We start from the raw sequence: 26339 nt of genomic DNA, 5'->3' as shown, positions 1-26339 counted from the left end.
ATGATAAAAATTTATGTTAACTTAAAAAAATAAAAAAATTACACACACCTTTACGGATTCTACCAGAAACCTCTCTTTATAAACCTTTTAAAATACGTAAACCCTATTAACTGGGGCAGTACTTAAGTTTGTCTTCTTTAGTCGTATCCCTTCGGACATCTGGTTAGTTATGCTTTCGAATAAAACATTCTTAAATGCTAACTCCTAAAATATTTTCTAACATCACCTCGTAATCGTCTTCATTTGGTGCAAAATTGTAGGCTTCTAAAAACATAGTCAAACTTTAGATCCTATTTCTAAAGGAATTTTCAGAGTTGCTTAATCGTAACAGGATGGATGAGATTGTTACATGTCCATACGATATCACGCATGCTGTCAAGAGGCGGAGATTCCAGGTGAATTTTAATCTTTCACATAGACTAGGTGGAGTAGAGACTTGGGTATTTAAAGGGTGTGCAAAAAAAATGCGGACATTTTTTAAATTGAAATTGCGCGGCTTGTGTTAATAGTAGAAAAATGTTACGCATATCGTTAGAACAGCTATACTAGGAAGTCTATTTTTTGGAAATATAAAAACGATTCCTCTGCTACGTATTATATAGTTTAGGAGCTATGTGGTAAAATGTCCCAACTGGCTTAAAACTTGACTTGCAAGTAGATCATTAAAGATTAAATTAAAGGGTATGCAAATGAAAATACGTAGGGTAGTGCGGGGTTATTCCGGTCAATTTTTTGCTTCAACTTAAAAAAAAACATACTTCCCAAAAACTTTTACCGGTTTTTAAGAGTGCAAATGAAAGATATGGCAATAACGAAGAAGCCTGTCTTGGTCCCGTTAAGATCTCGCAACTAGAAGTCGGTCAAAAATCGGTTTTAAGGGCGGCGGTTGGCCTATACCGGAATAACCCCACCGGTGGGGCTATTTCGGTCAGTTGACTTTGGGGGGGTGGAACACCCCCTTAAAATATTTTTTTTTAACATTTTAAACTATGAGTAGAAAGCTGAGGGTATTACCTTTCTAACGGTACTAGTCGCATGCAGATCAGAAAATTTTTTGACCACATTTTGCCCATTTTAAAAAAGTCGGTAAAATCGCAAAAAAAACATCGATTTTTTTCATGCAAACTTTTAAAAAAAAATCATACTTTTTATTATATGATTAGGTTTTTTTAAGCTTTATACATAAATTAGAGGCAATTTCTGATTCGCAGGTCTTGGAATTTCTTGAAAAAAGTGATTTTTTCCAAAAAAAATTTTAATTTTAAAAATCCTGCCAGTTTTGACAGCAGTTTTTGATACATTTTTTCTTGTCTCAAATTGGCTAGGATTGACCTACAATGGTGGTTAAGGTGTCTAAAGATGCAAAATTACATGCCTGACAATTAACTTGAAATGATATGGGGTCTAACTCTAATATTTCAACACATTTTATGCAACAGGAATTTTGAAAATGCAAAATCTTGAATATGTACTCTAAATCTTGGAGATAGAACCCATATCCTGGGGAGTTTTTGTTAGGACATGCAAAGAGCTTTCTATAGACACCTTAAACACCTTTCTAGCTTAATCCTAGCCGATTTGACATAAAAAATCCAAACCGCGCAAAAATCGCGAACACCCTCTTATACGAAAAAAATGCAAGGGTTTCATATGGAATTTTAAATCTTCTAGCGGTCTTTCTAATAGACATACCCCTTCTAACATGAGCCAATGCAGCTGGCAAATATTTAAGGCGTTCCTTTGGGTGATATACTCTTCCCATTACTATAAAAATGTGTCTGAAAAATTTTTAATGTCTTTACAAATTGAAAAGCTTAGGCAACAAAACATGACATAATACAAGCAGTAATGTACATCACACAACAGGCAAGGCAATGATTAAAGCTTAGGTCATGCATTTAGGTTGTTTATGCTTCCAGATCACCTAAATAAAACATTAGGGTATTATACAGTTATAAATACAGTAATAAAAAAAAGTAAAAAAAGTGACAGGAATAGACCCTTTTTTTGAGACGAAAAAAAAATTATGAAAAAATCAAGTTAGAACAACGCCTCCAATTGCAAACGATAAATGAATGCCATATCTTTCATTTTACAAAAACCCGGGGGTCAATAGGACTTACCATTTTTTCACAATTTTAGATTGAACATGGCCTATTTTGAAATTTTTTTTTTGCAAATTTTTTGCAACTTTTTGAGGGCAAAAAAATCATAGAAGGAGTGGTCTGACAAAAATTTGCTGAAGTAAGAAATGAAAGTATAGGCAATAAACTACAACTTTGCTATTCTGAAGATCTCTCGCAAACGTTTAGAACACCGTTAAAAAACGGTTTTAAAAAAGTTGGTCGAGTGACCGGAATTAGACCCCCCTACCGCATTAACCCCGCACTACCCTACATTTTTAAAATTCTAATTGCTCGGCTTGTATAATGGTAGAAAAATGTTTTGCATACCTATGGAATCGCTATAAACTCTATTTTATGGAAATAAAAGAACCATTCATATGCTACGTATAATTTATGAGCTATGTGGTAGAATGTCGTAACTGACTTAAAACTCAAAAAAAAATATTTCCACTTTTCTCACATTTATCAATACAGCTCCTAAACTAAATATAGCACAAAAATCGAACTTATATTTCTAAAATATTCAATTCACACAAGCCGAGCAGTTTGAATTTTAAAAATGTTCGCATTTTTGCACACCCTTTTTTTATCTTTAATGATTTACTCGCAAGTCAAGTTTTAAGTCAGTTGGGACATTCTACTATGTAGCTCCTAAACTATAAGTAGCACAGTAATGGTTCTTATACATATTTCCATAAAATAAACTTCATAGCGGTTCTAATGGTATGCATAATGTTGTTCTACTATTAACACAACTTGCCGCGCAATTTTGAATTTTAAAAAGGTACATATTTTTTTATATACTTTAATCTTTAATGATTTACTCGCAAGTCAAGTTTTATAGCAGTTGGGATATTTACCACATCGCTCTATACGTAGCAGAGGAATCGTTTTTATATTTCCCAAAAGTAGACTTCCTAACGGTTCTAACGATATGCGTAACATTTTTCTACTATTAACACAAGCCGCGCAATCCAAATTTCACATTTTTTTTGCACACCCTTTAGAAGTAAAGATGTTCTAGAAACAATGATCTCCCTTGCTTACATATCTTGCGTACATTTTCCTAGAGTGTTCCCTCCAGTCTTTAAAAGGCGAGGGGTTTATGATGGGAAACAGGGTGCTACACCTAAATCTCTAGACATGACCTGATTTTAAAATACTTTTTTGACATAAAATTCAGGGGGGTTGGGGGAGTTTTAATGCAACCAGCTCGTAATCAGTGCGCAAATGGCATTAGAATTAGATTTTCGTTAAATATGAAACTTGTCAAGAGTAATCTGTGGTAGGTCTATTTTCCCTAAATAGAACAAAAAGTAACGGCTTGTAGATCAGCCATTTAGCCCTATCTACACATCATACTCTTGGCTCAGCCGCCGGTAAGCAGCTGGTACTAGAATTATAAAAAATGCTTTTTGGAATAATTTAACATGGTTTAAAGCAAAGATGTCTCAGTTTATCCCTACGTAATTAATGATTTTTTAAGTGCCATTTGCGCATTGATTACGAGATGGTTGCATCAACCCCCCCCCCCCCCCCCTTATTAAAATCACATAAAAGCCTATAAATCTTTAAGGGGTGTCCCTTCGGTTTCAGAAACTGAACTAAATGCATGCATGCACGCACGACGTAAATGCTCTGCTAATACTTGAGTTTAAACGACTAAAATGAAAATAAATTTTGATTTATAAGATTCATCTGATGAAATGTGAGAGAAATCCTCAATATGCTCTTATGCTGGCCACCTGTTTTTTCAACAATTCTCATCGTGTCCCAAGAGTAAGAATTATACTTAAAATGCTTAACTATCTATAATACAAAGTAGCTTGATGTCTGTCCGTCCGTCCGTCTGAAGCTTAAGATCTCGGTAACCACTGAACCGATCGGATTCTACTCTTCAGGGAATATACCTACTGGTCCTGTGGTGGATTTAGGCTATTTTCTTGGAGGGTGGGACACCCCCAACCCCCCAAAAAAAACAAAAAATCCCCCCCCCATTTTTTTGTATGAGATATCCTAGGTCCTTTTTTTGTAGAAGATTTCCTTGGTCCTTCTTATTATTTTTTTACGAATTTCACCTTAACTTTTTTTATCATCTCTTGGGGCAAAGTCCCTAGAGGCTAGGGGTGAAGCCGCTAGTTCCATATATTTCTATATCTTAACCTCAAAATTTGATTTAATTCGAAACATGGAGTGAAAATAGCCGTAAAGTGATGGTAATCTGACGTAATTCAGATAGGATTGTCTAAATTTGTCGAATTCATGCGAAACGGATGTTAAAAAAGTAAAACAATTAAAGAAAAATACTTTCAATGTTTCTCTTTCTAATATTTGTGTATTTTTGACATTTGCAAAACATTTGACTGATTAACATATAATTGGACATTTTTATAAATATGGAATTAAACCGACCGTACTTAAATTGAATCTTATCTCTAAAAGTAGTAAAGTTTATTTGTCTGAAGCTTAAGATCTTAATAACTACAGAACTGTTTGGGTTCTCTATTTTAGACAAGCTTAACACAGGTCCGGTTATAGTTTTAGGCTATTTTATTTTTAGACTTGAGTCTTGTGATGATTTTAAGTTATTTATCTATATCATTCCTGTCACTATGGTAGAGCCGTAGCCGCTAGCATTCTAAATAAGTATCAATGCACAAGAACTTTTTATGCTCATTAACCAACAAAGCCATTAAAAATCTTTATATTTGGGACCTACTTTGATTTATCGAGATAGCTATAAAGTTCTTCTGCATTATGCATATCCTAATAATATTTTTCTTTTAAGAAAGAGATGGAAAAGCACCTCGAGGTAATATTATCTTTATTTTTTTGTATTTAGGTTTCTAGGATGATAAGGCACGATATTATAATCAAGTAATCACCAAGTATCAGTATGACGTCATTTTTAAACATCTTGTTTTAAAGCAATTTCGCGACTTTGATTGTTAATATTCGTTTTCTTCCCCTGTTTGTTTAGTTACTTTCGCTTTAATGGATGTTGTTATCCTTGTTGGTTATTATTTTTGAACACTTGAATTATGATAGAAATTTATCAAGAATTTTATCTGTTATTTAACTCTTGTGTCCGTTAACCTAAATATTGGATCCTCAAAAGTATTAATAGTTATTTCTCGTATCGTATTATAAACGGCTTTCCGCGAATATAGAATGTACAATTATAAGATTAAAACTAGTTTTTTTTAGCCCCGTGGTGCCGAAGGCACCGGCTAAAAAAACTTGTTTTAATCTTATGATTGTACATTTCTATATTCGTAGAAATTACTGGATATAATACGATGCTAGACATAGTTTTTTCGTATTCATGAGAACCGGTTCCTATCCACCGGATTCAAATGAATACGAGAAAATACCTTACCGCGCATAACGGAGCCATCTCAATTAATCAAAACATTAGGAGTTTACTTTTTAGGAGTTTTATTAGTTTTATGATATTGTAAGCAGAGCCGGCAGCCACAGCCGGGCGGATTTCTAAAACCATTAAAAATTATATCCAAAGCTGCAATCTCAGCCGCAACATAGCTCCGTGGATTGCAAAAAGCTTGTAGGAAGAATCAGCTAATCATTCTAATTCGAAGCCGTATCTGCGTGGCTGAAGGCGCGGCTGCCGATCCCTGATTGCAAGAAGCGGTCAGCTGTGTTTATCTATGTATCTATGTGTTAGTTCTGCGAAGACAGAATCAATTTTGATGAACGTCGTTATGTATCCATCGTTTCAACTGTGAGGAACAGAAACAATCCAGTTTTCAATATAGAAAGACCAATACAACCAGTGGTAAGATATTATTATGATGATGATCATAAGTAATACTTTATTCAACACTAGTGGATTCAAAGGGGTTAGGAGTATTTCCCTATTTGCATTTTTTGTTTAAAATTAAAGAAACTTTTTTTTGAGATTTTACTTTCCCATATATCTTCAGTGAGGGTTGGGGTGAAGTGACGACCCACTCATAAAATAACCTTAAACCTGCCCAAGACCATTACTAAATTTTTCCAAATAATTTTTTTTTTGTTAAAACAAAGTTTTATTGATTAAGGCTGATGTTGTTGATGAGAATGATTGGGGATTTGAGGAGCCCAAAGATCCTCTCTCTCCCGAAGAGTACAGACAGATCAAACTAAAGATTGACCAAGAGAAAGGTTTGTTTTAGCGTTCGCGCAAAGTTATTAAACGCCAACCCTACTACGCCTTAACCGCTTAACGCGTTTTTCTCATTGATATGCAATATTGCATACAGGACTGCAATTGCAGAAGTTAAAATAAAAAGTTTATTGGAACTTTGAGCATTATTTATACTTATGGTGCTTTCCCTCAAACTTCACTGACTTCCTCCCCCTATTTCTAAAATGAAAGTTAAGAGGGGTGAGTTTTTTCTTTGCCTAACCCCTTTTTGGCCACCAGTAACCATTGTAACCTAAAATTAAATAATCAAAAACTAACCCGCTCCTCTTCTTTTGAAATAACTTGGAAAAGAAATCTCCTGAAAAGCAGAGCCCAATAGGTCCAGCAGTTAGCTTTAATAAACAGACACTATTCTACTTTGTATCATAAGATGGACAGTAGTTTATTTTATGATATTTTCATAAATGTATATTTCAGAGGAGTTTTTGAAGGGATGGCTGCAAGATGTCGATAGTGGTAAGAAAAGTTATTTATGTATCTTATTATAGACAGGTTTTCCGCGAATAGTAACATAAAAAGGTTATATCTTATAAACTTTTAGTAACTGTGAAGCGAAATGGTTCTCCTTCATAGTTTAGCTGTCATAGGTTCTGGGAATATTTTAAAAAAAAAATTTTTGGGGGGGGACGGTACCTTTACCCTCGCATGAGAAATTTTAATTGCGTGTAAGAAAAAAAGACCTGTCCCACGCTAAAAAAAAGTTAGTTTAATTAATATTTCAGGAACTGATACTGTACATAACAGCCAAGATACAAAACTCAAAGCGAAAGTGACTGCTTCTGTAACTTCAAATGGTGACGTTACGTCTGAATTCGAAGGCCAAAATTATGACGTCAGAGGATTAGCTGAGGGAATAAATTTTGCCAATTCGAGCAAGGATTATATGGGCAAAGGTAATCATGCAATTTCAGTTGCTGCTGAAGACAATCTTGAAGATGCAGTTGCCGCTAAACATGGTCAAGACTATAGCCATGCTAAAGATTATGATGCATTTCAAGCCATAGCTACTGATGACGTCATGACAGCCGTCAGGAACAACAAGGATAACATTAGTGCTGCAGCTGCGTACGGGTTGGCAGATGATTCTGATGCTGCGTCCTCTCTAGCCAGTCACACCCTAGCAGGTCGCAGTTTCAATAAGATCTTCAAGAAACTCAATATAAAGAAATAGAATGTACTCTCAATAAGCGACCTTTTTTATGTACATTTGTAATTTCAGTTAATAATTATTATTTTTTTCTTACTATTTTATGCCGAGTATGAAATTATAATTGCTTAGTTTTAATTACTTGCATTTATACTTTTCACCAGTGAATACACATATGTGAGTATTTCGTTAATTTTTTATTCGTTTTCAAATAAATTTTTTTCTTCAGTCATTTTTATTTTTAAAGAAAATTAGGTGTATGTTACAGTAAACGAGTATTATAAATAATTCTCGCGGGTAAAAAAAACAAGAAAGAAATATCCATTAAGGCATCGATTAAAAAGCTATCTAGACCCAAGAAAATTATGCAATAGTAACACTTTTGATTTAATCAGTCTTGAGAAAGGTCACGAAACCTTTTAAAATTGCATAAAATCGACTTCTATGTTTTTCATAGCTCTCATCTCATAAACTGTTTTTAAAATCAAGTCTTTGTAAACTATTGTTTTTTTTGGGTTGGGGGGATGGATGTGTGGCAACCCAATCCCATAATGTTTTAATCCGAATGTATAATTTCCACCTCATCTTGATGCGAATCTATAGTTTAGAATTAAAAATGAATTCTGTTGTGGAAAAAAAAACTAATATTGACCTACTCGCATTCAATAAATTCTACCATTCTGACAGATACGATCAAACATTACTGCATAGAGAGACTTGCAACTCTGTTAATTTCTTATCCAAAAACAGATTGAAAATAATTGCGAGACTATTCGCTTAAAGGTCCTTGGATTGAAGTAGAATAGAGTGAGAAGGGGTCACAACCCCACGGACCCAGTGCCGACTTATAATTGAGTATTTGAATATCAGCCAAAGCGTCGGAAATAATAACAGCAAGTTCGATATAAAAAAAGAACAGAAATCAATTCGCTAGCAGACGATATAGGTCCCCAACTCCATCCAGGTAGTTGACTGGATTGTTACTCTGTACTTGTACATTTATTGTCGGAACCATGAAAGTATTATAAATTAATTGGCGGAAAAAGTCAAATCCGTGATTTTTATCCTAAAAGCATAAAAACATGTTTTTTTATTATTATAATACTTTATTAGACAGAGACAGGTAATAAAGAAATATTACATCTAAAATTGTAAAGCAATACATAGGATACAATTTTTACTATTGATAGCAATTTTAAAGGCTAATTTATTATTAAAATCAATATTACAATTAGTTTAAAATCGAATGATGAGTCTTGAAATTTCACCACTCTTAACCGAAATGCATGATTTGCATATAATTGAATTATTTGCACTAAAGTTTCTTTGGGTTGATATTCCTATGGTAGGAATGTAAAATAATGATTTACTAGAGAGAGATATTTACATAGATTTACTATACTATACATACATACATGTAAGTCAGGTTTATATAGTATCATCCAAAAAGCCTTGTATAAGATTAGCTCATTATGGTAATTTGGTTAACAGAACTAAAAATTTTTAGTTTGATCCGAGCTTGTTAAATAGGTAATCAAAGGCTTCTTACTTAAAGATAATCTAATCTCCTTTTCCATTTTCAACTTCCATAGGTTCTGCGCCGCCGTTGCTGTGCGATTCTGTATTTCTGTTACCCGACTTGCCCTCCTCAAACTCGTTGTCCGCCTCCACCCGTCTGTCCTTCATGATACTGTTCACGCGGGAGTCGGGATTAGAGTTCTCAACGGCCTCGTCCTGGTTGATGTTGACGCCGTCCTCGGGGATGTCGGCCATCTGGACGCCGGGTGCGTGGGGCAACATTCGCAGATTCTCCAGCAGGCGGGATCTGATTTTGTCGACGTACTCGGGTGTGTTTTGGTTGGCCATGTTGGAGGGAGCAATGTGCAGCTTGAAGTCGGGGCCGAAGTATTCGAAATAGTCATTGTATGGCAACTCGTTGGGGATGTCAACGTCCAGTGCAACGGAGGTCTCGTATGTCCAGCAGCGGGCAACATTTCTGATTGTGTAGCCTCCTCCTCCGAGTAACATCAGTGGCAATTTGTAGCTGAAAAAATATTATTTTATATTCTATGAGAAGTTTTTTGATTTGATAATATTACAGAATAAAAAAATTACTCGACGTTTAATTGTCTCCGTATCAAGTTATCATATGCAAGATTGAATTACTCAACTTTATTTTAAGTGAAAAAGAAAATTAAACTTTCCTTTAATTCTAATCGCAAACCTGTATGTTTCAGATAATAAAATACAAAATGCATACCTCTTCATGAACTCAACACACTTGGCGTGTCCCTTGAGGGTCAGATTGAAGCAACCCAGCCTGTCCCCAGACAAAGAGTCAGCTCCACACTGCAGAACAATAGCACTGGGTTGGTACAACTCCATCACACGTGACATAACAGGTACAAACAAGCCTTAACAACAACATTGCTTAGTAAATATTAGATTCCTGCAACTTTAAATCTACGATGTCATACGCAAGATGAATTTTCAAATGCAACTGAAGTGTTTACAAGTTGTTAGGTAGTTAATAAGAAATAAAACTAAGCAAATTTTAAAATTGTGCATTCTAATTTCAAGGCCATTTAAAAACAAGGATAATGAAATTTTAGTGAACTAGCTAGGTAGTAATATTAAGACTCATAGGAATAAAAAATAAATTAAGTTAAATGAATAATCGAAGAACCCCCTGTCTATTATATTTATAAATTGTTTATGACTAACGAACTGGGTTAATAATATTTTTTTTTACCTTCATAGCACTGATCATCAATTCCGTCCCTGAGGGGAAAGTTGAGACTGTAATATTTGCCCCTGCCAGCTCCGATATCTCTCAAGTCTCCTGTGCCAGGGAAGTATTCTCCGTACTTGTGGAATGACACGGTCATAACTCTGTCTGTTGTGTAGAATGCCTCCTCGACACCATCACCGTGATGAATGTCAATATCAATATACAGGACACGCTGGTGATACTTGAGAAGCTCTAAGATGGCCAGTACGATATCGTTTACATAGCAGAAACCGGAGGCCTCGGACTTCTTGGCGTGATGCAGGCCACCGGCCCAGTTCACGGCAATGTCGGCGGCTTGCTTGTTAAGCTTAACGGCGGCGGCAACTGATCCACCGCTAGATAACTGGCAGAACTCGTAGAGCCCGTCAAATACTGGACAGTCCTCACCAACGTTGAACCTAGAGTAAAATAAAAAGGTAAAATTTGTTCTACATAGTTATGTTATAGTATTTCACATTACAATGTGGATGCATACTACATATTTGCTTACACATTAAAGTTGTTAATACAAATAAATCTTTTTGGTCTCTACAGTGTCACTTCATATTAAAACTTTACTTTTAATTTATTTTTATTGTCTATTAATAAAAAAGATAATATCGTTCAACTGCCATATTTCTCACTCCCTTACCATTATAAATGTATTTTTTATCGTGTTTATTGCAGAAAATTGCAAAGAAACGTACCTCTGAAGTAATTTGCTGAACTCTCCCATGTTATCTGGTCTGATACTTCTCAAGAATTTGATGTATTCGTCGCTGTGGAACTTGGTCATCTCGTCCTAAGATAAGTAATTTATATGAACAACAAATAATTTAGCTGTTATTATTTTATGACTAAACATGCCCATAAATATACAAAGCCATGTCTTTCATAATCAGCAGAATAAATCAGGGAGTAAGGGAGGGGACAATGGATCGAATATTCAATTTTTAGGAGTCTTAGACTTTGGGGACTGGCTTAAAGGGAACATGCAAGAATTTAGCAGTTTCTAACCAATCTTGGGGACCAATTATGAATGACGTCACGCAAAATCATGCATAATCTCGCGGCAAACTAGCGCGTCAACAAAAGATAAACAATAACAAGCAGACAGAATATTTTGATTTTGAAAATTATTTTGTAAATTGAATCATTACATTTTTTATATCTAATTCTTGTTTAATGTTAATTCATTCCGATTAGTGCGTTGTAGAAAGAAATTATATTAAGATTATTAGTTATTATGAGCAAAGCCTTCCTATAATTAGGTCCCGCACATTTGTACGTCCGTAACGGTTAGCTCTTTTCGTTACTTTAGACATGTTAGATGTTTCTTATTGATTTAATGTAAAGGCAAAAGTTTTTTGTCTTTAGCTTAATATTTCTGTAATTAATGATCCGATTAATTTCAAAATTTTAGGGAAAATTCACGAAGTCCTGAGTTGTTCAAGGTTTGTTTATCATTAAAATCTCAAGATGGTGTTATTTTATTTTTCTGTCCTGGATGCTAGGTGCGCAGCTACCAGTTATCCTAAGATATGTTACTTAAACCTTAAGATCTTTAAAATTAAGATGTACTTATGTTCTCAACTATTTTATTTATGTAGTATGAAATTTTGACGCAAGGTATCTCATTTTTATTTTGTTAAATGAAATAACTTGAGTTAAAAGTTCTGTAGGAAGGTAATTGTTTTAGTAAGTTTTGTAATATAATTATTTAAAGGCTTTTTCATGTCTACGCTTTTTAATAAATACAATAAAAAAATTTGGGTAAAAGAAGTTGTAAAAGTAAAATGGTCTGTTTCCTTAATTTCCGAAGTTTAAATAATAACAATTATGGAAATGAATTGTAAACAAGGGTTTTGATCTCTAGAATCAAAGGCTTGTAGTAAAGCATCAGTTTAAGGATGGTGCATTTCGAATTAAAAACAATTCAAAAAGTCAAAAATTTCCACTAAAGGTTGCTATATTGCAAATACTTGTTTTATCTGGAAATATCTGGGTTTTCAAACTTTAAGGGTCACAACTATAAAATTGAATTAACTGCCCATTGTCCCCTCCCTTACTCCCTGAGAATAAATCCAATTTTAGCTACAAAGTAAAATCATATGGTTACTTAATCAAACGGATAACTCTATTAATAGCGCTGATATAATAAAAAACAACAAAGATTTATTTCTTACCTGTGTAGCCTTGTGGGGTCTGTAGACCTCCATCTTTCTGTATAGTCCATAGTTGAGGAGAAGGTTGTGTGTCATACGCATCCTGTGGGGCTTCATGGGGTGACCCTAAATATTAGTAACATAGTACTCAAAATTCTAGCATTTTAGAAGTTAAAAGATTAATTTTAATTTTCTTTTTTAATCTTGTTATAAAAAAAAAACTATTTTACCTGTCCATAATAGTAGTTACCAATATCTGAATCATAGTAATAACAAACTTTGCTCTTACTGTGAGACTGCATTTCTACTCTGCAAAAAATAATAAATTTTCTAAGATAATGGACAATTTGGACCCGTCGATGATGATTACAAATTAACTACACATTTTCTTAGAATTATTGGTGCAGGGAAGGATTGGACTCTGCTAGTTTGAGCCAATCAATCGAGATTTAAAAAATTAAATCACAGTTTTTAATCCAAAGAATTAGAATTCTTATAAAACTTTGAAAAGTGTAATTTTATATTTGTCAATTAAGTCTCCCCTCCTTCCTTAAAAAACTCAAAATCTCGGCCTTTTTCAATATTTTTCTTTTCTAAAGTGTTATTAAAACATTATTAGGACAAATAAAACATCAATTTTTATTAAACCTTTAAAATCTGGTTTTATTAAATTTCTTTGGGCAAAATTAATTTAAGTTTCAAATTTAATTAAAATTCAACTATAAATATACAAAATTTAAACTAAAATTTACTTTTAAAGTTTATATTGAACGATAATAACTTACAATCCAACTGAATTCAACTTATATAATAGAATAAAACACATATTTTAAGATTAGAAAATTACTATTATTCTGGTAGGTTGAAAACTGCGGGAAATAATGCCGGGAGGGAACAAAGCTTGGAACATTCGGAGCACCACTTTGCTCAGGCAGGTAGCTGTTTCTTTCTGCAAGTTAGCCCTGTATTATCTAACATTTCAACCAATAAGAGGAGAGTATAATATTTAAGCTTTGCTCTCATTGGTCAATTTTCGTGTTTATGTTTTTGAAGAAATTAAGCTATCTTTTGAAATTCTAGCAGACAAACTACAAGAAGAGTCACAAATTCAAAAAAGAGATACACAAAAAAAATATAAAAAATATAGTTTTAGTAGGAAAAGACCTAAAAATTAGCTTACGATTTTAAATATAGAATAATTGGCTCAATTTATTTATTTTTTTCATTCCATCAACCTTTTTATCAAGTTTAATTATTTTCACGCTCGATTGAACTTTGAATTCAATATATTTTTTTTTAATTTATCAAAATTTGGATTTTTAAGTTTTGAATTAAATTTTTATAAAATTCTTCTTTCATTTCTTTCTTTAAATGTTTGATTTTACAGCTTTTTATTGTAATTAAATAGATATTTTGCGAAAAATTCTTGGAAATCAAACCACATATACCAATAAGAAGACGCAACTCTTATTTTTTATAGTTTTAATTTTATTTTAATAAAAAAAAAACTAAAAAATAGTAGGTACTAGAAAGTTTATTTTTCCTGAAATTTATTTGAACATTTTTTTTCGGTCATGAGAATGGTTTAGTGATTATTGCAATAATAAAGGTTGCACCATCCAAATCTGGCAATTAACAGATGTACAACATGCATTTTTTCCCATGGCAATTTTTTTTGTTTAACTATAAAATATTGTTGTTTTCGAAATGAATCAATAACAAACAATATGAAATTCAATTAAGAAAAAGTTGTTAATATGCGATTTTTTAAAAATGGTTTTATTATGGCAGTCATATGGCAACTCTGTTTATTGATATCAGAAAAGTATGAACACTTTCGATTTGTCTCTCATCCATGATCCCATATTCATACCTTCTGATTCTGAGTCAAATCACACGCAATCAAAATTAAATGGTTTATGGTTTTTAACGCATAAAAGTAATATATTTGATAATATTTTTTAGGGCTTAATTAAATTGTTATATTTCATAAAATTGTTTTTTTTCAGATAAATTGTAGAAGTGAAAAAAAATCTCGACATTGCCTCTAAAACAAATTAAAAATTAACATATTTTGATTAATTATTTTTTAATTACCCAGCTGACCTTTGTTAGTATACAAAGGATGTCTAAAGCTTTATGCGTAACAAGTGTTTTATAAAGTGAATCCATAACAATTCAATTTCTTTCTATAATCGTAACTGTGATAATAAATATGAAACTTTGATAAATTTTGCAATAATGAAGTGTGTCTTATTAGATAAGAAGCTGAACCCAATCAAATTTAACAAGAGCCGGTGATATATAAATTTGTTTATCAGTAAACAACAATCCGAAAATTCAAGGAAATCAGTGGTTTCGAACATTGCTGATCAGAGCAATAATCGCCATGGGAAAGATTCGAGCCAGAGAGACATGCTGCAGGATTGGAAACCTGGTCTGGTCCATGGTCCTGGTGGCGCCACTGGTTATCATGTTCTGGAGGGGTGTCTGGGATCTCTTGGATATTACGGTATTTTTTTTGCCGACTTCAATTCATTTTAGTCAAATTAATGTTTGTTTGTCGCGGTTTTGTCCCCACTCCAAATTAATTAGTCAATAACAAAATTCATTTATATAGCAGAACTCTTATTAATCATTCTATTTACTTAGCCTTCCTTAAATCTATGTATGGTCGATTCTTATGCCTGAAAACACCTCTAACCATTTAAAACTACTGAGTTTGCTCTGGAAGTGTATATAGCTTCCCTGAAATTGAAAAATCAAATCAATTCAGTCGTTAGGGAGATCTTAAAGAACACAGAATAAACTTCAGTGCTTTATTTTATAGAACTAGAGCTGTTATTTAATGTTGAAGTTAAAAAATTAACTTTCAATTTGTTTGACTGTATTTGAATAGGCATGAAATCTTACGTAACGCTTGACTTAGTTTTTATGTATGTAGATATTTAATTCGATTTCGTGATATATTATTTAGGTTAATTTTGTATATAATATACATTTATAATATAAATAGACTTTATTTTGGCTGTAGAGTTTATCGTACAGCATATATAATATAAATATGATAAAATCTACCTAAAGACTTTTCTTGTCGCTAGATTAATACCATCACTTTAACATTTTTTAGAAATAACTGTGGTTTCATCGGGTTTCATAGCTTAATTTCTAAGTTACTTTTCAATAACTTAGTTGGTGTTTCTTCCCCGGGCGGTTACCATTTCTTCTTGAGTTACGCTACTTTTAATGTGTTGTTTTTGCTTCAGGTGTATCCTGATTTTCCAGCGGCAGATTCTCCAGAGAATCCGACCCGCAGAGAAAAATCTGGCATGTTGTGTGTCCTTCTGGGTGTCTCCATTAGAATTATTCTGGATCTTGCCAAGTTTCACCTCGGAGAATTTTTAAAAGGCAGACCTGGATGTGTTAGTCTTATAGGTAACATTAAAATTATGTTTCTGTATTAGTTTAAATAATTCCGGACAAAGTTTAAATGATTCCAAATAATTACAATATTATATTTTACATTAGTTATGATAAAAGTTTTTTTTCGTTTGCATAAATCGATGGAATCCATAGTTTCTGACATGCATGGCAAGCCGAGGCCCTTCTCACATTATTTGGTTAGGATTTTGAAAAGTTTTTACGAGTTTAAAATCAAGATTTTCACGGTTTTCGGATTCTGATTGTCATCCCTGATGTAATAATAAGATAACCTTTTTGCTTAAAAAGAAATATGAAATTATTAACAAATAGAATACCTACAGTAACGTAAGTTTTTTAACTGATTGGGATAGTAATAATTGGGGTCATTAGTCATCGGATTGTCTATCTAGGCGGCTATCATCAAGTTTTTTAGATTACTTTCACAGAATGTCTTGCTACCTTTTATTTTAGCTTTTGACATGAGCACTAAAAACATATTATTTCTTTTTTAGGCGGTTATTTATTCAGCCTGATTTATGCTGCAGCTGGTGTTGCCTTCTGGCGGGGGGTATGGAACGTCATGCACTTTGATGTCGGCGAGAGGGAAATACAGATGTCTATCATGTTTGTTGGCGGCGTGGCAGTCCTGCTGTTCAGCAGTGTCGGCAGCACGCTCATCACAACGCCACTTGCGATCAGCCAGGACAATCACGATGACATATTCTCAGTGGCTACCTTCTTCCAGAGGACACCTGAAAACAAGAGATGGTTTGTTACAGATGTTCTGTTCACAAATATGATAGTCCGAGTATTGATTGTCATGTGTTGGTGGTCGTTGTGGTCGCTTGAAGGAGCCTTTCTAATACCAAATTTAATAGGAAGAAGGGTATGTAGATTTTATTTTCAAAAAATATTTTTGAATTCATTTTGCAACAAACCATTTCATAGCGCAAATCGAATACAATTTATGAGCATTGTTAATTTCTTATTTAAAAATAGTTAAGAATTTTACGATTTTTATAATAGCGAAGGTAAAATGTACTTAGATGTGTTATTTAAAATCGATTAATTAAAAGACAGTATATTACATCACAAAATTGTAGAATATTTAGTATACCTAAATGATACCAAATAAATTAAATTTCTTAATAGCTTTATATTTTTAAAAATAATTATAAATATATTTTCATATTCTAGGATGATGAAGTAGCCTATGATTCCTTCCTGATAGGCTACATTATGACTTGTGTTGTTGCCATCATGGACAGAATGTTGGTCAACTACCCGTCTTCCAAGCAATACATCAACAAGCCACTCCGTGTCTTCATCATCCTGCTTGCCTTCATAGCCAGCGTCAACGTCTGGAGGGGAGTTTGGAGTTTATACGACAACTTTCTGTTCCCCAAGGTGACTCCAGCCCTTAATTATGGATTGAGTGCCCTGCTGTCGTACATAGCCCTGGCTCTTCTCAAGCTTTCCAATTCAATCTGCAATGATAATATTGTCTGGGATCCAGTTGAGGGACCTTTGATCATTGTTGACTACTGGAATTGTGGAGTGGTTGCCGGAGATAATGATGAGATGATACCCATTATTGAATAGATAATTATATCATATCAGTATAATATCAATTGTATGTAATTATTCAGTATTAACCAAGGACGTAAAACATTAACTAAGTAAAACATTTGATTTTAAAAAGTCCAAGTAGGGTTTTAAAAGAAGCCTGTAACCTAATTAAACACAAATTTCAAACTCTCAGTTTTCACATTCTTTGTCATTTGAATTACCTTAACGTTGTATTGCACCGAAAGCCAAAAGTTGTAGCGTTAGTAACCGCATTAGTTTGGCCAAGAATATTAAATCCATTGCACTTAATCTTGAACTTCCCAGTGTTATCATTTAGTTATCGTATGTGGAATCTCCTAAATTGCATGTAGAACTTAAAAAAAATTTACCATATTTTATTTTAGATGAAATTGAAATTGTATAATTGAAAAAAAGAGTTATAGCACTATGGGTGGCATTGTACTACAGTATCTTTAATATAGTAAGTTGTGGAGAAACGGCGGTGAAACTGTTGCATCCGCCGAAAAAAATCCATTTCTCGGTGATTATAGCTAATAGAAATATTGGCGGTTAATGGCGGTTCCGCTACAGTTTTAAGTTCCTCATTAAGATATTTAAGTTTTCCGGAATTTTAAAGTTAGGGGGAGATTTTAAATCTGCATCAAATTTTAAGGATTTTTTATAAAATTCGTTTTTTGTATAATTCTTTATCTAAAAGCGGAAATGCATTTTAAGTTTATTAATTTTGACCAATAGGATAGGTGGATTTTAAACTACCTGCGCTCTAATTGGTTGAATGATGCACGACATCTAATCAGAGCGCAGATTTTTTAAATCCACCAATCACAGATGCCAAACTTAATTAACTTAATTTGCATTTCCGCTTTTAGATAAAAAATTATAGAAAAAACTAATTTTATAAAAAATCCTTAAAATTTGATGCAGATTTCAAATCTCCCCCGAACTTTAAAATTCCGGAAAACTTATATATCTTATTCCTCATTCTTTTTTTTTTTATCTAACTTAAATCAATTTTCAAACAAACTAATTGTCGTAACCCTTCTATTTGGCGGAGTTATTTGGAAGTTCGAGATTACGCTTACGCCCTGTGTTGTAAGTTATGGAAAGGATGGTTCAGGCCAAGCCTACTGGGAAATAATTAAGAATGTAAGGATTAGGTCCCATTGCGAAATAATGGGATTAAACCATACAGTTTTTTTTAATGTACTATTTATCGTTGTATCTAAGTCTTCTTTTACATTCAAAGCCAATGCTTTTTGTCAAGTACAATGTTGCCCGTAGTTTATATTTAAAATTTGGAATATGTATTATGTAACCTCAACATAAAAAACTAATGGAATTTATAATATATTTAGTCTTTTAAGATACGATTTCTGTGATAGTTTTAATATGTTTGATAACTAATAGTGTAGCATTTTTAGAAGAAAAAAGTATTATTTATCATTTGTTAACATTAGTATTATCTGTCTGTAACTGATAATTTATGTATTTTGTAGCGTTTGATGTGGAAATAGCTGATCTTTTTGTTTAACAAAATCATTTAAGAATCAAATACAATTACAAAAAAACTTGTAATAATTTTATACTTTAATTGTGACGGTTTCTTATTTGTTTCATAAAAATATCATTCAACTTTTATTAGTGTTGAGTTGAAATTTTGTTCTATTTGACATGACTTTGTTCACTATATTTTTATCGTTGTTGAAGTCATATGGAAAACGTATCTTATGGATCAGTGCTTATTAGCTATATTATCAATAAACCCTTGATGGTAGTACTCCCTTTTTAAACTTTTACTATTTCCACACTTAGTGCTACAAAATGTTGTGGATCATGGAAAATAAAAAACGATGAAGCGGGCTTTGTCGTATTTTCACAATAGATATTCTCCTATTTCTATCCCTTGTGGGGGGCTCTAACCCTGAGGGGTATATTTCCTAACCCTGTGTTGCAATCATTAACATTTACCTAACCTATCAAAATCTACAATGAAAATACGACGAAACCTGATACTCCATTTTCTTTCCATGATCCAATGTAGTAATATCAAGTCATTTTAAATTTTTCACAAACAATAAGTATTTATAATTTGCATTTTATATTTCCTAAGTATTATTAGAATCTTATACATCATATTTTATTTATTGACATAGAAATAAATGATTTTATATTTTATGTTGTTTTCTTGATGCTTAAGTCGATATGCTCATGTACTTACTCGATTGTGATCGTAAAATTACAAAAATCTAGTTCATCTTATTTAGTTTTCAGGATCTGGTGCACTTGACGGTAATATGTTTCTGTGATCAAATTTCAAAAATGTCTAAACGCGCATATTATGCCCGTACATCGTTTCAGGCAGTATTAAAATGTTTTTAACCAATAATATAGCCGAATTGTTCATGCACTGTGTTCTTATTGGCTGATTTTAAGAGTATGTGTCTACTAGATTCAATCTAGACACTGTCTAGATTATATCTAATCAGCTAGTTCTTAATATATTTTGAAATTATCTATTCCAGCTATATTTTACCGTAAACGGCACCTGACATGTCTTTATCTAATTTATGTTCTTATTTGTTATTAAGCAACCCAGTGGAAGGCATTGCAGTGATAGTAATAGTTATTTATCATATTTTTGTAATATTGTGAATGCTAGAAAGGATATTAAAATTATTTCAACAATTTTGGTCATGTGATCAAAATTTGAATTTTCCTTCTACTATTGCCCCCTCTGGGGGCGAAGTAGGTGAAAATTTAAATTTTTGTCACTTGACCTTAATATAGGTGAAATAATTTTGAATGACCTTTCTTGTATAAGCAATATTAATAAAATATGATACTTGATTTTGTCTCATTCTCTATCTTTTTCTTAAATTCAAAAAAGTCTATCAAAAAATTTACATCATCTAAGAGTGAACAATAAATATCTCTGTCTATTTTTCTCTATATTTCTTCCCCCTCCCCCCTCCCTCACTTTTCTGTCTATTTCCTTCTCTCTCTCCTCCTCTTTTGTACGTTCATTTATACAATAGAGATAACTAGAGACAGCACAAGGGAATTTTGTTTACATTATGTATCAGCTATAAATTGTTGAATATCTTAGGTTAAAGCTTTCCTTGGGTGAAATATTTGAAGAAAATATTTCTTCCATCATATAATGTGAAGCGTATGACACAACATATAATAAGTTAGTAATAAATAATTTGATTTCTTATAGGTAATAAAGTTATCTTTCTAAAAATTATATCATTGCAAAATTTAGTTGCAAATAATGTTGCCTATAGTGCTGTATTTCATATACAACAAAAAGTGAACAAAAGTTTCTTTTTAAGAAAAAAATGGGGTCAGATTGACCATCTATGTCTAATGTTTATACCCACATCAAATATTAAATTATAACAATGTACAGTAGAGTGGATCAATTTTGGACATTAAATTTGTAATCAACATCTACAGTTTAAACGTCATATAAGAAACCTAAATATAAAAAATTGATTTTGTCCTTGAGGGGAAATGGGGGGAAGGTGTTTCCATGCATTAAAAATTTTAGAAGTTTATTCTGGAGGTGCAACTTTTTTTCTTTCAAAGTATTGCTTTATGCATCCTTTTGAATTTGTCTTGTTGATTAATATAAGAATATCAAATTGGTTTTAAAAAATATTCATCCAAGCATGAAAAATCTTAAATTAAATGTAAAATCTCTTTGTTTTTAAATTTATTTATGGATTTTTCTTGCTAGGATCAATAGTTTTAAGAACAGATTTTTTATTCTTATTCTACTCTTCAAGACAAAATTGGGAAGGTGCATAAAGCTATACTTTGGAAATAAAATAATTGCCACCCCCCCAAAAAAAAAAAAAAAAATTCTCCCCACAAGTGTCTTTCTAAAAGTTTACATGCATCAGCGAGCCTCCCCATTATTCAAAATATTTTCTTTTCATTTTTTGGTCTCTTATATGATGTTCAGACAGAAAGTGTATGTAGCACATTTAAAATTAGAAAATCATTAAAAATCAAGCCACTCTAATGTACAGCATTTATTTCTTCAATTCCACAGTACAAAATTATTCCTGTATTTAAATTTAACATATCATATAGGAAAAAATATTCTTGTATTTAAAATTAAAAACCATGTTGGAATTTTTTTTACAATTTTTAAATTTTTTAATAATGTACAGCAAATTATTTCCTTTTTATCTCATGTTTTGAAATTTATAAGATAGTTAGAATAAATTACAGAAATAATGAAAGATTTAAAGAAGAGAGCGTCAGGGGGGGGGTCGAGGGGGGTTTCCCCCCTCAGGAGAGGGGGGGTTGAGGGGGGTCCCCCCCCTCAGAAAAAGCTTGGGCTTAAATCTTCAACAAATAAAGAAAACAAAATTATTTTAAAAATTTCTTTTTTATGGTAAATATTATTATTTTTGTGACACTTGATTTTGAATGACAAAAAATGTTGAAATAAATATTACCCACTGTATGAAATGTTAAATTAGAAATCAATAATGATGTTGGAAAATTTATTCTCATTTTATACTCTGAAAAAAGGAATTGACAAAAAATAATAATTTTTATTCCAAACTTTTAAAACAGCATGCCTATTTCTTATTGGTTGACACTCGAATTAAAATAAAATAATGAATATTATTTCAAGACCAGAAATAAATTTGAAATAAATAATTTTCTTTCCCCTATATTTTTTATTCCAAAATGCCAAAAATTAATTTTGAAATAAAATAATTTTCTTTCCAATACTTTTAATCCTTTTTCTTATTGGACGTCATTTTGTGTCCAATGAGAGACTAGTGTTTAAATATTTTAAAGCTTATTACAGCATTTATTTTGAATATGATAATAGCAACATTCTCACATTAAATGTGATAAAATGTATTATTTATCCTTAGCAATACTTTTTTCGAACTTTTTCCTACGGTTAGTCATTTTTTTCTATTAATGGATTTATTATTACTTGGATCTTACGTCCTATAATAAAGTGTACTCTTTAGCGGGCTAAAATAACGATTTCCAACGTCCCCGTCTTTTACCCCATCCCCTCCCCTCCTATTGGATAAAAATTGTCAATTTAGGTTACAATATCCTCTCGCATTTATTGGTCAGGCCGTTTATTAGGAGGGGAATGTATGGGGTAAAGGAAGGTGTCGTAGGGGGTCGATATTTTAGCCCGCTACAGAGTTCACTTAATTATGGAACATGAAAATCTGTTGTCCATTCGTCAATCTTTGGCGATGTACAGTGACAGACTGCAGTGGTTGCTAAACTGATTCTCAAAAAAGGAGACAAATAGTTTAAAAGATAATATTTCAAATATTTTGTTAAGTTTGTAAATAATCAGTGAAAAAAAATATTTCAAGATGTAAAAGCGAAGTTTTTCCATGGAGATTTTGGTACTTAAAAGGTAGAAGCTAAGCCGAAAAGGTACAGTATATGGATGATGCATGTATTATAATTAATTTCAATTAGAAAATTGCAAAAATGTCTGATGTTAAAAACAGGCTTCGTAAAAGAAGGTCAACTCAGGTAAAATACTTTTAAATTTATACTATAATTATGCCGGCCTTTATATTCGTCAATGACCAACTTTGAAAATAAATGTGAGGAAAACGCTCAACGCTTCATTTTTAAGGAACTGAATGTCTGTACCAAGAATTCTCCCTAGTAATTGAAACGATATGGCCTGCAGTAGAGCTTCTTAAAGGTCTCGGGAATTTAAAAAAAAAATATTCTGTGGGAGGATTTTTCCATCCTGAAACGAGAAATAGCTCCTAGAAATAATTCCCCCTTCCGTTGAGTTCGCAGTACCTAATAAATTAACAGTCATACAACGTATTTTCGTAATATTGATCATGCTGGTTATTCTAAATATTATGTCCACGTTTGATGGCACGGCAAAACTTGACATTCCTTTCTCACAAAGAAGGTAGTAATTACAATTTTTGTCATGTGATTGCGAAAATGCGATACACAATTTTAACGAATATTTATGAAATATAAATTAAAAAATCACACAGGATTATGCATTGCGATGATATTCCAGCATTATTTTGTCATTCTGTACTTGATATATTATCGATCAAATTATGATAAAATGTTTTATCATACAACATAGCTTTATTGGGGAGATCTAAAGATAAATGCATTGAAAATTCCAATTCCTCAATGTTTTTAATGTTGGTCCAAAGGTACATGCAAGTAGAAAAGTAAAGCCTTTGATATTTATTTACGATTATGTGGACTGCTTTTGAAAGGATGTTTATTTCCTGATAATGTCACACCTTATTAAACAGAGAAACTATCTGACAATCTTTATGCTTTTTAAAGGTAGCCTTACAACGTTACCTACCGCCATATTTCATTTTGTTTATTAAAAAATGTAGTTTAGAAAATTAATACAAATTTTGTGAAAAACGGTTCCAATCCTGAGCTTTAAGATTCTGTCATTTTACTATTATCTGAAAGTACAAGATTATCAGTCATTGAGACAAATTTTAGGGGGGGGGGTGTTTACACAGAAATGAAACTATTTATGTAGGCTTACTTTGCTTCTCATGGGTGTGCCTCTGCACATGTAGTACAGCTAGCTGTAACTGCCATGGTAGACATTATTTTATTTCATGGCTTTGAACCGTTTTGATTTGAAATACCTATCGGATTTTCATCTCTTACACGAACTACGATATTGTTGTTGCGAGGCCCAACTTCCTGAACACCAAATTAAGCCATGGGCTTTATTTGTTTACGGCCGAGAACAAATAAGTTATTAAATTGCAGCTTGACTTTAATAAAACACTTGATTCGATAATCCTTATATTAAAGTAACAAGATGTCTATGTGTTTGTCTTTTTGTTTGTACCGAAGGATCTCGCTAACCGCTGAACCGATCGGGTTCTCCTGAACAGGGTAGCTTCTAATATGTCCCTGGAAGGTTTATGGCTATTTTGGCCAAACCCTCCAAAGAGAAATCGCCCCTAGAAAAAAAATCATTTTTTACTTTTTCTTAGGAGTTTGACTCTTAGGAGAAACGAAAATGAACGAAAAATTGATGTATACCCCCAAACGTGAAAAACAAATTTACCACTAAAAAGAAGGACACTTCAAGTACGTATAGAATCGGCCTATTAAAATTCAAATACCCATCGAATGAGATAACGTGGTTTTATAAGTTTGGGTACGAGTGTAATAATCAGTCCACTATATCTATCCTCCCTTATGTTACGGCGCTTGATAATCATGATTGTTTAGACTGATGATTCTGAAAGTGAAACTAATGAAAATGAAGAAGATGCTTCTTCTGATAGTGCAGCACAGTCAGACTCAGATTTACAAGGTAATTATCTTTTGGCGGCTGCGGATAACGGAAGAGAGCGGTGGTTACTTTGCCGTTGTTTATATTAATCTTTTTTACTACTGAACCACCAAAAAAGATTTTGTTCCAATATCTTCAAACGCACAGGATGGCGGGCACTAAATTTAAGAATTCAATTACCTAAATAAACGAAATTTTCAAATGAAGTCCCCCCCGCGTGGTTAGTTAAAAAATTAAACATTTTTGGTAAGATAAATGATTCCAAATCACCTAATTTGGCGGAAAATGAAAAAAAAAAGAATTTTGGTAGTAGTGGTGTCGCCGCCGTTTTTTTTAAATCACATCTGTGCTGGGCTATTAAAAACGTAATGATTCTTGTTAGTAGCGAAGCTACTCTATAATTTGAAATGTCCGTCTGTCCGTCTTAGTTTGGGGGAAACGTGATTTTCTCGGCTCCTATAAAAGATAAAAGGTTGAAATTTTTTGACAACATTCCCATTATTTAGGAGCACAATTAACTCTAAAACATCAATGACGGTAGGACCGTTTTTTAGCAGGTTTTAGGCTAATTTTGTATTTTTCACATTTTTCTTCATATCTTTAGTGTTTATAATCCGATTTCCAAAATTTTTTCAGTTATAGTATCAAAATTAATTTTCTTGTCGTTTCAAGAAAACAACTATGACGGTCAGACTGCCTTTAAGCAGGTTTTAGGCTATTTTTGTATTCTTCACATTTTTCTCCTTTGGTGTTTATGGACCGATTTCCAAAGTTTTTCAGATATAGATATCAAAATTAAATTTCCTGTCATTTCAAGAAAACATCAATGGCGGTCAGACTGCCTTTTTGCAGGTTTTTGGCTATTTTTATATTTTCACATTTTTCCTTATATCTTTGGTATTTATGGTCCGCTTTTTTAAATTTTTGTATTTAAAAATATCAAAATTAAATTTCCCGTTGTTTTGAGCATCCAGTATGTAATTTACTTTGACCGTCAGTCTGTTAGTCATAGTACTGAAATATAAATATTAAGAAATTAAAAACAAATGTTGAAAAGGTTTCGTGATTTTTTTCCTAATATACAACTATTAATATCTAAATTCTTATTTAATTGTTTGTGCTTCGCTACTTATGGCTGTTGTCATCCTTGTTTTTATGTAATACCTCAATCGATATATTATTACTTGGATGTTGCACCAGATATTCATGCACTCAAATAAAGTGATACTTGCAACTGGCTTAAACGGTAACCCCATCCACCCCCTTTACACCATCCCCTACCCTCCTACTGAATGAACGAACTGACCAATAATTGAGGCTCATATTAGCAACCTAAATTGACGACAAATTTTCCCCTCTCAAAATATCCGCTTTATATATAATAGGTATAATGTATCTAGTAATACATTTTACATGAGAGACAACTATTTTATCTAGAGTCCTCAGATTTGTCGTCTAGTAGTAGTCAAGAAGAGTTCCAACCTATTCAGGAGGATAAGAGAACAACTAGAGCACAAACTACTAGAGTTCTTAAAAAGACACGCAGACCACAGGAAAGGAGATATTTATAATAATAAAAATATAGAT

The 26339-nt window shown here is 32.5% G+C and overlaps 3 protein-coding genes and 1 long non-coding RNA gene across 8 annotated transcripts; 3 read left to right on the top strand and 1 right to left on the bottom strand.

Moving 5' to 3' along the window:
• Positions 1-291: 291 nt before the first annotated feature.
• On the top strand, positions 292-7708 carry LOC145317180 (uncharacterized). Its single transcript, XM_080158129.1, has 7 exons — positions 292-395; positions 3819-3905; positions 4915-4938; positions 5812-5922; positions 6188-6290; positions 6751-6789; positions 7056-7708. The coding sequence occupies exons 1-7, from the start codon at positions 333-335 to the stop codon at positions 7502-7504; spliced, it is 876 nt and encodes a 291-aa protein (XP_080014255.1). The 5' UTR covers positions 292-332; the 3' UTR covers positions 7505-7708.
• An 857-nt stretch (positions 7709-8565) lies between these two features.
• Positions 8566-13316, bottom strand: HDAC1 (histone deacetylase 1). The gene is made up of 6 exons (XM_080158128.1): positions 12646-13316; positions 12437-12541; positions 10958-11052; positions 10233-10669; positions 9741-9894; positions 8566-9524 (listed from the first exon to the last, which is right to left on the bottom strand). Exons 1-6 carry the CDS (start codon positions 12715-12717, stop codon positions 9041-9043), a joined length of 1347 nt encoding a protein of 448 aa, XP_080014254.1. The 5' UTR covers positions 12718-13316; the 3' UTR covers positions 8566-9040.
• A 943-nt stretch (positions 13317-14259) lies between these two features.
• Positions 14260-19601, top strand: LOC145317166 (uncharacterized). Of its 5 annotated transcripts, none has more exons than XM_080158115.1 (6): positions 14260-14927; positions 15682-15850; positions 16351-16724; positions 17036-17858; positions 18710-18932; positions 19241-19601. In XM_080158115.1, the coding sequence occupies exons 1-4, from the start codon at positions 14805-14807 to the stop codon at positions 17438-17440; spliced, it is 1071 nt and encodes a 356-aa protein (XP_080014241.1). In that variant the 5' UTR covers positions 14260-14804; the 3' UTR covers positions 17441-17858; positions 18710-18932; positions 19241-19601. The 5 variants fall into 5 exon arrangements, with proteins under 5 accessions (XP_080014241.1, XP_080014240.1, XP_080014243.1 ...); XM_080158114.1 differs by having other exon boundaries at positions 18710-18953; XM_080158117.1 differs by having other exon boundaries at positions 18710-18920; positions 19241-19357.
• Positions 19602-22913: 3312 nt separating this feature from the next.
• Positions 22914-26323, top strand: LOC145315470 (uncharacterized). The gene is made up of 3 exons (XR_013878077.1): positions 22914-22966; positions 24689-24773; positions 26190-26323. It is a non-coding gene; the product is annotated as an uncharacterized LOC145315470 (long non-coding RNA).
• Positions 26324-26339: the final 16 nt, after the last annotated feature.

The sequence above is a fragment of the Acartia tonsa genome, chromosome 4 (assembly GCF_053477335.1).
Source record: "Acartia tonsa isolate MP-2025a chromosome 4, ASM5347733v1, whole genome shotgun sequence".
Taxonomy (NCBI): Eukaryota; Metazoa; Arthropoda; class Copepoda; order Calanoida; family Acartiidae; genus Acartia; species Acartia tonsa.
Note: the sequence above shows the minus strand (reverse complement) of the source record. Positions and strands in the feature narration are given on the sequence as shown.

Excerpts from the sequence above, each read along its gene's own strand:
- HDAC1 (XM_080158128.1), bottom strand. The coding sequence starts at position 12,717 with ATGCAGTCTCACAGTAAGAGCAAAGTTTGTTATTACTATGATTCAGAT. Across the intron at positions 12,542-12,645 it reads GTAACTACTATTATGGACAG|GGTCACCCCATGAAGCCCCA; the intron begins GTAAAATAGTTT and ends ACTAATATTTAG. Across the intron at positions 9,895-10,232 it reads TGATGATCAGTGCTATGAAG|GCTTGTTTGTACCTGTTATG; the intron begins GTAAAAAAAAAT and ends GTTGTTGTTAAG.
- LOC145317166 (XM_080158115.1), top strand. The coding sequence starts at position 14,805 with ATGGGAAAGATTCGAGCCAGAGAGACATGCTGCAGGATTGGAAACCTG. Across the intron at positions 14,928-15,681 it reads GGGATCTCTTGGATATTACG|GTGTATCCTGATTTTCCAGC; the intron begins GTATTTTTTTTG and ends TTTTTGCTTCAG. Across the intron at positions 16,725-17,035 it reads CAAATTTAATAGGAAGAAGG|GATGATGAAGTAGCCTATGA; the intron begins GTATGTAGATTT and ends TTCATATTCTAG.
- LOC145317180 (XM_080158129.1), top strand. The coding sequence starts at position 333 with ATGGATGAGATTGTTACATGTCCATACGATATCACGCATGCTGTCAAG. Across the intron at positions 396-3,818 it reads TCAAGAGGCGGAGATTCCAG|ATTCATCTGATGAAATGTGA; the intron begins GTGAATTTTAAT and ends TTGATTTATAAG. Across the intron at positions 3,906-4,914 it reads ATTCTCATCGTGTCCCAAGA|AAAGAGATGGAAAAGCACCT; the intron begins GTAAGAATTATA and ends TTTTCTTTTAAG.